This window comes from Hibiscus syriacus, unplaced genomic scaffold (genome assembly GCF_006381635.1).
Source record: "Hibiscus syriacus cultivar Baekdansim isolate YM2019G1 unplaced genomic scaffold, ASM638163v2 tig00111772_pilon, whole genome shotgun sequence".
NCBI classification, from domain to species: domain Eukaryota; kingdom Viridiplantae; phylum Streptophyta; class Magnoliopsida; order Malvales; family Malvaceae; genus Hibiscus; species Hibiscus syriacus.
In genome coordinates this window covers 25,308-36,193 of record NW_024063173.1, presented here as the reverse complement: position 1 = coordinate 36,193, position 10,886 = coordinate 25,308, and the positions used below count along the sequence as shown (strand labels likewise).

The following is a 10,886-nucleotide window of genomic DNA, read 5'->3' as shown; positions in this document are numbered from 1 at the left end:
AATCATTGATATTGGGTAAAATGTTTGTTTTAGTTTCTGCAGACGCAACTGTTCGAATTTAAGATCTCTTAGAAGATTAATACTCTCTTCTACCATTAAGATCAGTTAATTGATCCACACATGATGAAACTTAAACGAGAATAAATTTAGATTAGATGAACTAGTTGACATTTGATCCTAAGTTCAAACCTTAAACAATCCGTACATCATCCATGCATATATAAATATAATTAAATTAAAGGACTAGATTCTGAATTTGAACATAATACAAGGAGAAAATCATAAATTGACCTTTATAATGAAAGAAAAACATAATAATATATACATAGGATTTTAAACTTTGGGTTCTTGCAAGATCTCGAAAAAACAAGTGATTTTATCGAGTATCCGCACAAATTTATTTGTTTAAATTTAAATTAAATGAAATTATGCATGAACTTGTAACGATATGTTCACTAGCAAAGTCGATGCCGGCATGGGGAAAAAAGAAACATCAATGTTTTTCATTTTCTATCAACGTTTCACTTGTAACAAGTTATCAATCTAAAATTTTGATATTATAAATAAAAAAATAAATTAAAAAACTTTTTCGATAGATCTCTATAAATATTTGGTTTGAATTAATTAATTATTGAATTAGATACTAATAATTATATAGAAAATGTTTCGAGTGCCTGCAATTTGCAGATTAAAACCAATTCATTAGCAACTACAGCATGCAAAAAGACTTATTATTCCTTTCCATGAGCTTACTATACACAAGCTAGAAATATGTGCAGTGCGGAACGTGATGAGAGGTTGATGAACAGTTACATGAACACCGTCGGTTGGATGCATATGTCACTTGCACGGATTATGACATATGCATGAAGTGCCGAAATTTATACGACAGCCGGCTTTCCTCAAGAGATATCTGCATGGGAACATAGCATGTTCAAACATGTGATGAATGATGATAGTCCAAGACTTTTGCTTCTCATCTCAAGCAAAGTTTGATAAATTACCAGAAGATCTTCGTCTATCCCAAAGGACTTGTGTTCTTCTTTGAGACGCTTTGATGAGACCCTCTCGTGTTTCCTGCACATTGTCGTTCTCGAGTTTATGGTTCTAACAGAAAACGAAATAAAATTTCTCAACTTGTGGATTACATGACATATGCATTAGGTAGTACCTAGAACTTGCAGGATCTCGAATCTCAAACTCATCTGTCTCAGCATCATAGCCGCATATCACGACATAGTGACCTACAAAGAGCAAATTCCTTAACAACTAGACCCGACGTAGAACGGCTGTAAAGGTTGTGACAACGTACCAAGCAAGGACGAGACCGTTTGTTCTAACCATAAACCATACATTATTAACCGAATCACATTTGGGCTTCCAAGCATTATCGGTGAAAATTTTATGTCTTGCGTTATTAATTTAAGCTTGTGACAATGTACCAAGCAAGGGAGAGCTATGCAAATGCCATGGTCAAATTATCCAATCAACACCAGCATGATACAATTATCAGAATGATATGTATTCTCATGTTAGCATTCTGATTCATATTTTCAATTGTATATGAATGCAACACTCACCAGTGTATTCTACTTCGTTTCCATGAAATCCGGGGATGATGACATCCTCCATCCATGATTGACTGCAATGCAAGATTTTGATGTAAGAGTTCAGCACTACGATATCACCACTATAAGAAATCACTATCATGCAAGAACCTAACTCTTATGATACTGGCTAAAATATGAAACACCAGATATACGAAAAATACATGCCTCAATTTATACTGATCAACTAAAGCAATTGCTATATACTTCCCCGACAAGATCCAGCGAGAGAGTTCTTCGCCACTGATTGACCTGCACTGTAAAATGGGGACAGTTCATTACCCCAAGAAAAAGTTTAATCGTGACACAGAAAAGGACGGTAAAAGGAGCTAGAATTTTCATCAGCAACAAGGGTCATATCTTCAAATTAAGCATTCAACAAAGTTTGAAAAAACCGAACTATAATTATGAAATGAAAGAATCCAATCCAACCGTTTTTCTTCTTTCATATGGAATCAACCACTAGCTATAACATTTTAAAGGAAAAAAATTATCACTCCCTCAATCAAAATGCAGTCAGGATTTAATGTTCCAGTGAATACCCCTATATTGATTCCTGCTTCAACTGCTTTTTTGAATTGCGTATCTACTCGAATCAGATCAGTAGGCAGTTGCTCCTGCAGAATACTCATATGTCATTGATTTTGTGTTTGCAAATGTAATCTCGTAAGTTAATCAATTGAAAATGATAAATCATGGGAACTTTCATGAGACTACAATCTCTTGACAGATCACCATTGATAGGAGGAAAATCCCACAGAAAAAAAATAGATCTAATTTCCCTCAAGGATGCAAAACAACAAAACCAGAAGCTGTTAATGGAAAATCATATAATGGCTATTTAAGCAGTTAATAAAGCACGAATATTGATTAACCTATAATGTGCATCATACAAGTCATGGTGCAGAGCTTGAAAGAATAAACAAGAATGCTAACACGGCATTGCTCACGAATTCACAACCAATCAAAAAGCCCTTAGAACTGGCATAAATTGATTATAAAAATGCCTAATGTGCAAAGATAAATTACCTTATAATATGTCTTGTCAGAGTAGTTCGAGTTGGCTCCAAATGTTACGGTATAATAGAAAAATCTAACTGAAAACCTTTGCAGTAAGTAAGCCAGATCTACAGTCCAAATGCTGCATTCAAGACGTAAACAATAATATTCACCAGAAATGGCTCACGAGTCATGTCAGTTTATATATCCAAATGCAGCCTATCATAAAAGATGAAATGAAATGGTAGGAATGTCTGTCGTGTCTGCAATTTCCTGGTTCTATTTTCATACAACTCTTCTCGTAACAGATGGAACTTTGCTGATTCCGACGCCTCCTAAGTCGTAACAACAACATACCTAGTTGTGCAGCAAAGCTCAGCCAAATTCTCAATACTACAATCATCAACACCAACAGTAGTCAAAGCCATCGAAACACAAGTAAGTCCACAATCCCAAGATAACAATTGGTTTACATGTGGAACCTACAAAACACCAACCTTCATTTTAGACAAACAAATCACAATCACAGCTTTACAAACCCTATCCATGAAACCATATGCAAAACAAATTTGAAACACAAGGCAAATTAAAACAAAATACCCCTCTAGTTTCACTCACTGGAACCAAATGTGATCGGGGCAACATCGCCTCGTGGCTAATCCGATTACCAGATGATAGCTCGAAACGGAGGCATTGTGCTGCCCATAGTCACATGGATCGCGGTACGCTCGGTACGGGAACGTGGAACGGGATTGCAATTCGCTAGGTCCCTAAAATTCGGTACGAGGGGGGTAGACTTCTTTCGGATCGCTCCGGTACGATGTACCATATAAATTGGTACGATGTACCAGTTTCTTAGATAGTGATCAATTATGCACGGCTCCTTTAGGAACAAAATAATTCAAAACTCAAAATCTAATATGCATAAATCCGATTTAAGGACTAAAATAAATTGAATAAAAAATGAGCATGGCTCATTTAGGAATAAACCCACGCGAACAAAAATGGACCACCTTATACCCCAATTAAACGGCAGTGTTTAACCAAACTATCTAAAGCCTTTAAAATTTAACCTAAAAATAGATCATAATTTATGCTAAACCTAATCCCTTCCTCCTGCGCCGTTTTGAACCTCTACTCCTCACATCCGCATGCCCGAAAGTCTTCACAGCCCCAAACCCGAGCAACTTCGAACCCTCTTCTCTTCCATCACCTGAGAAGAAAACCCAAAAGGCTTCGATCATCGATCATCAGCCCCGACGAGGAGCTGTTTTGAAACGATTTCCCCTCTCCCTCTTATTTTCCTCTGATTTTTTCTCCCAAACCCCCAATTCCTTTATTTTTCTGATTGCATCTCCTCTTATCCCTGCTGCAAAACTACGATGTACCGAATCGTGATTTTGAAACAATTCGATCGCGATTTTGAAACGATCCGAACGCGTTCGTACCGCGTTTTAGATCGCAACGTTCAATACGTAGATCGTGGCCAAATGAGCTATTTATGTAACTATGGTGCTGCCACATTCATGCATTCCTCATCTTTTCCTTCTTCAACATCTTCATCTGTTTTAAGAATCTTATTCAACAGAAAATATAAAGGCCACATCAGGTGATGCCTCCCTTGATTAAATTACAAAATAATGCCTCTCAGAGCATTTGTTTAATTAGTTATAACAACCTTAACCATCAATGCTTCTTCCTCTCCACAGTTTTCTTTTTCCTGAAGAAAACATAAACAACAACAAAATTGTGGATTTCAAGGGCATTTTTCTCTACAAACACCACAAATTTGGTCAAAATTAGCTTTATTGGCATCAAAATTCAACCTTTTTGAACCTATACACAATCTGACTACACAGAAAAATGAAGATTTATGGGCACTAAATTGATTGGTTAGCAAATTAATTCAAGGGAAACGCAGCTTAAATTAATTGGGAAAAAGGAGAAGAATCAATAGGTTTCAAAAAAGTCAAACAAAACGTAATTAAATTCTTAAATTATCACTAAAACGTGAACCATCTGGATGAAAAAGAAAAGGAAACACCTTTTGAGAAGGAAAAAGAATGACCGTTGTTGGGTTTCGTTTGCCTGAGAATGAAAGGAGAACACAACAAATTATCAATTCGTTTGAATCTGGTTGGTGCCTTCTCTCTCTTTTTTTGCACAAAGGCAGAATTTAATTGGACCTCAAGACATGGAAATTCCAACTTTGAAACCAATGTATGGAGTATTAAATAAATTTTAAAGGGATTATTAAATAATTTACTTTATTCATCTTGTATTATAATTATTCATAATGTACGATTAGAGCATCAAATAAAACAAAATTTTATTATAAAAATCTTTATATTTTTGCAATTGTCTATCTCTGTGATATACAAAGCAAAGTTGTCCTCAAACGACTTTTCCGATTACTATACAAATCATCCTATTTTCCTAATTAATCTTCAAGATATCATATTTTAATTAATTTTTCACCATTTCCCTTATTTTAGCCGAAAATCCCTTTAATTTATGGGTAAAATATATAAATGGTCCCTGACTATAGGATATTGCATTCTTGAGTCCCCTAGGTGTTAAAAGTTACAAACTGGTCCTTCGACTATAGGGAGTTGCTTTGCTGAGTCCATTGACTATTAAAAGTTACAAAATAGTCACCGACTATTCACTATGTTCCAAACCCATACTTTTCCATTAAAAATTTAATGGTCGTTTGAGGATGACGTTAACATATTGACCGAGATATGATAGTCGTTTGATATTATGTTATCAAATTTTATCATATCTCAGTTAGTGGGTTAACATCATGCTCAAATTAATGTTATTTTGTTAACAAAAATTAAGAGTTTGAAACATAATGAATAGTCAAGTAACCATTTTATAACTTCTAATAATTGAGGGACTCGACAAAGCAACTCTCTATAGTCGGGGGATCATTTTATTACTTTTAATAGTTAGTGAGCTCAACAAAGTAGTATCTTATAGTCATGGGACCATTTGTGTTATTTATCCTTAATTTATTTAAAAAAATTAATAATACGAGATGATTACAAGGTAATATATATTTCAAATTCTTTTTAACCTTTTGACAACATATATTATGTAGGTGCAGTTGTTGAGAGTTCTCTAAAAGAATAATATTTTTTTATTAAGAGTACTCAATGGATTTTCTTTAAAGAAAATATTTGACCATTGATTAGTCAAATACTCCATATGTAATATATATGTAAAATTGTTCCAATAATGGAAACGGTGATGTAATATATATATAAATAAGTATTCTTATAACACTTATCTGTCGTTAGGTTTGATTATTGACTTAACGAAAATGGTGATGTGATATGATATAATAATAATTTTAGTTCCTAAAACTTATACATTGTACCAATTTAATTATAATTCAAAATAATTTAATAAATCTTTAATATTTACTATGTCACATAATCATTTTTATTAAGTCAACAATTAAATTTAACTGTAGGTGACTAAAACATAAATGAAACCTAACATTAAATATAATTTTGAAAAAAATTAAATGACCAAAACAGAAACACAAGAATGAATTAGTGACCAAATACATAATTTACTCTAATTAAATAATAGCTATTTAAAAATTAAAATCAATTCAACCAATTGAATTATTAATTTTCTGATCTTGACTTCTATTTTTAACTACCATAATGGTTTGCATATTTTTTATTGGGTTAATTACACAAATGGTTACTAAAATTTGAGTAAATTTTCATTTTCTCTACTTAGTTTTAAAAGTAATAAATTGATCGCTCACATTATTGATCGGAGAATTGGAAAAACCAGAAACCTCTTTTGCTGATGATTACAGTCTTGGAAAAGCACATCATAAATGTTGTTTTTGATTCCAAACTAAAATTTGAGTAAGTTTTCATTTTCTCCGTTGAAAGGAAAGAACAGAAAAGAAACATCAATATATAAAACCAGAAACCTCTTTTGCTGATTATTACAGTCTTGGAAAAACACATCCTAAATGTTGTTTTTTATTCCAAACTAAAACAAAAGGCTGGTGATTCAAGGATTAAAGATGAAGAGAGATTAGTGACAGTCATTGCACACATCATTCATCTTCTTAAATTCCTAGGCACCACCTGAGAAACAGAAGAAAAAAAAACTTGTCACATCACTGATATAATCATATAAAGCTTATTCATGGGTTGTGTTCTGAGTTATATCATCATTTACCTGTATGAGATACAATACCTGGCAGATCTAGAAAACACAGGAGCTATTCTAAGCAGCAAGGGAAACCCAGATATGTAGCAGGGCAATGGGCGTTCCGGTGATTACCTAAAGTCGTGAGTTTTCCTTTCATTCTCCATGAGTAAGATGGAAAAAAGAAGAGGTGGGTTTGTTAGCTGCCTCTGTTGATGGTGTTGGCCACATAGTCGGCCGTGAGATGGCGGTGACGATGGTGCTGGTAAGACATCTTTTTACAGACATGGTGCTCGTAATTCAGAGCCACATGGGAAGAAGACCAAAGATAAGAAGGAAAGGTGGAAAAAGAGAAGGAGGTTATAATTATAAAAAATAATTATTTTTCTAGAATCAAAGAGTAGTCAACATAGTTGTAACGTACCACGGTAGCATTCTGTCACTTACATTAACAATGGTTGACCGCGAGCGATTGATTTGTTATAAATCGATAAATTTAGTAACTAATTTGTTACTTTTGAAACTTGAGTGGAGAAAACGAAATTTTGTTCAAAATTTAATGACCATTTATGTACTTTACCATCTTTATTTTACACCTATTGTTTCAATTAATCGAATCAGTGGTTCTCGGTTTAATAGGTTAAATTATAAAATTATTTTTTATATAAATTTAAATTTTGAAAAAATATGATGATTAAAAAAAGTAAGATATTGAATATTAGTTACATGATAATGGCTAGTTTCAGCATACTTTTATAATAATATTATGCAAAAATAATATTATTACACGCATACGTACATGCATGCATACACATACATATTTATATATAGGATTGTTACATATATACATACATACCTACGCACATGTATACACGCATACGTACATGCATGCATACACATACATATTTATATATAGGACCCAATTCCCAAATTAGGGTTGCTTAAAGGGTTAACACTCGATACATAAAAGAGGTTGGACCCTATCTAACTACCAATTTCATAATTTTGAATTGTGGGGGTCATAAGCTTGATTGAGATTGATTGGGGGTAGGGGCCTTAGCTACTATATGTGCCAATCAAATATTAATGAGACTCAATAACAATGTAAATGAAGCTAAAGATGACAACTATAGTAAGCAAAAGAAATTGTGCACAAATATGTGTATGAAATCCATGCAATATAATATAGCCAATCAAATACATACCTTTAGGTACAAACATTAAATCAAATATGAACTCATTGAGTGGTCTTACTAGTAAAAGGGAATATTGTTATCTTTAGACTTGAATTTGAGTAGATGTGACTACAAAGTGTGTATACATTGTCAATGATTTAATTTTTTTTTTGAACATATACCACTTTGTAATCGACTAGAGCATATTATAAAAAAAAATCAAATAGAATATTATAAAGTCATGCAATACAATATGATATGATGTATATAATATATAAAGAAATGGTAGTATATACTAACCGTTGGGCATTTCAAATTTGATCACTTTTTTACAGAAACACAATCTATCTACTTTTACATTTCATATGGTTAAGCAATTCCTAGGTTTCATGCAAAATTCAGACCAAAAAGTAACAAAGGGTCATTTTTATTTTCAAACAACAGCAAAAGGTCAAAATAGTAGACAAGAGAATTGTCACGCTAAATGATGTCCAAAATGCAAAAGTAGTTTATGTCTTTTGCGCCACCCCAAAACGGCTAAACGTTCAAAATTCAGTTGTTAGAACCAATTGAGTGGACTACATGGTTAATACAAGTATTGTTTTTCGTTAAAGTTTTGGATTCGAGTAACTTCATCTGTAGAGATGGATGCTTTGTTAATGATTAAGAAAGATTATAAATATATTATTTTATAATCACTCCAAATTATTAAAAGAAATCATTTTTTTATAAAATCCAAAAATCGGTTTCAATGATAAATGGTTAAAATATTCAGGTTCGAACGGTAAACAGATTTCTCTTTTATTTTCCAACCGTTGAGTAAATTACTTTCAGTTTTGTGGTCCATCATTGCTACATATTAACGGTAATAAATGGATGTAACTTTTAATTTTATATGCTTCTGTAATACTTTTTTTTATATGTTATTTGAGTATATTTTTTAATATTATTATTTTTAGTTGATGTTTATTTGGTTATATAACTCATTCATCTATGTTTTTTATCATCAAATCAAATTTTTTATTGATAAACGCTCGTGTCATAAAGTTTGTTTTTTAACGTTTCATTGTTATTATTGTATACTTTTATGTTAATATTGATGGTGTTTATCTTTCATTGTCACTAATGGTGTTTGTTTAGATATATCATTTTTCTTAATTATTTGATTGAGTTTTTAACATTTTTAGTATATGGTCGTATTTCTTTAATAGTTGGTTTGTGTACTTTTGATGATTTTATAAAAATTAACCGATTGACACAATTTAATCTATTATAATTTTAAAAATTCATCTTATAATTTTATTATATTCCTTCTCTATTGTAAAAAACTACTAATTATTATTAATAAAACATTTAAAACTAAATTGAGAAAATATTATATTCGAAGACATAATATTATTATATCCCTTATAAATTCTTTCTCGAGATTTTAAACCCTACTTGCATCAATTTGATACATTCAAAGTTGTAATTCTCAAAGTGTCTTTTTCCTAAAAAAAATAAACACTAAATTAATTAAAAAAAAACTCATAATCAATAAAAATAATTAGAAAAAAACAGATTTTAAATGATAGGGTATGTTTTAATAAAAGTGAGATTGAGATTGTGATAAATACATGATATATTAATATATACATTATTTATTTAAGGTTAAGTTATTCTAATAATTACCGGAGTCGAATGTTTTTCTTCAATTATCATATTAAAATTAGGATGTTCAAAAATCTATCTCGACTCGTTGTCAACCCTGTTATTGAATTCTTATATGATTTGTTCTATGATTATCTGTAATATTTATTAATTTTTTAACTGAACTAATGTTACGAATCAACTCGATATTTATTTCAATAATATGTACCGTACACATACATAAGTGTATGACTCAATGAGCAATATTTTTTAAAAATTAAAAATAATTTTATTTAATTGGATTTATTTAACAATTTATACTTTTGAGTGGTTGGCAATGAAATTGAGGCAAGCTGGATTTTATGTTGGGAAAAATGGAGTCCCATTGATGATAACATGGGCTGAATTGGACAAGTAATTAACCACCTTTAAAAGTTACAACTCAACTATAACCTAACCCAACTATTTACATTAATTTTGCCTTTAAAAGCTACTTATTTCTAGTTTAAAGTATTTAACTTCCTAATTAAGCACATTAAAAACGACCAATAATGTTAAAATATATATTTTAAGGGAAATTTGAATAAAAATATTTGGGATTAAAGTACAATTACACCATATTATTAACTTAAATTTAACAAATTTTGATGGGATTAAACGATGATTTCCCCCCTTTTAGGGGTTAAACTATTAAAATAATACCCCTTTAATATTTATTTACCAAAATAATACTAAAAGAACTTTAATTTTTAAAATAGCATCCTCTGCGTAAGTAGCAGGTATTGGATGATATCAATATTGTTTCTGAGCTTGCTGCGTAAGTAAAGGCGTTGTAACGTAGGGGGTGTCTTCGTCTTATGTAAACAAATAGTTTCACTTTAAATTTTTTTTAAATTTTCATTTTGAGTGTCTTATAACTTTAATTTCTTACAATTTGGCCTAAACAATAATATGATTAGTTTCCTTAAACTCATTATTTCGCTTAAAGGGTCAATTGCTAACTTTTTTTTATTAAATTCTTGTACTTTCATGTTTTATAATTTAGTCACAGAATTGCCAAAAAAGAATTAGAGCAAACTCATCGGAAGTTAGTCAAGTTACCAACAACAACTTTATCACAGTCATCCTCAGTTGTTAGTAATTTTTCCAGTTACTATATAAACTACACAAAACCCTAAATAAATTCTAAACAATAATATTTCCCTAATTTTTTAACAAAACTATTTCATGATTTTTACCAATTAATATAATATAATATAATATTTTAAAAATTTAATTAGAACATTATAAA

The 10,886-nt window shown here is 31.1% G+C and overlaps 1 protein-coding gene across 1 annotated transcript; it reads right to left on the bottom strand.

The window, feature by feature from the left end:
* Nucleotides 1–853: 853 nt before the first annotated feature.
* LOC120170054 (guanylyl cyclase 1-like) lies at nt 854–4,694 on the bottom strand. The gene is made up of 11 exons (XM_039178089.1): nt 4,649–4,694; nt 4,123–4,319; nt 3,225–3,304; nt 2,964–3,088; nt 2,637–2,748; nt 2,150–2,224; nt 1,776–1,864; nt 1,581–1,642; nt 1,172–1,244; nt 1,005–1,077; nt 854–913 (listed from the first exon to the last, which is right to left on the bottom strand). The coding sequence occupies exons 2-11, from the start codon at nt 4,136–4,138 to the stop codon at nt 854–856; spliced, it is 765 nt and encodes a 254-aa protein (XP_039034020.1). The 5' UTR covers nt 4,139–4,319; nt 4,649–4,694.
* Nucleotides 4,695–10,886: the final 6,192 nt, after the last annotated feature.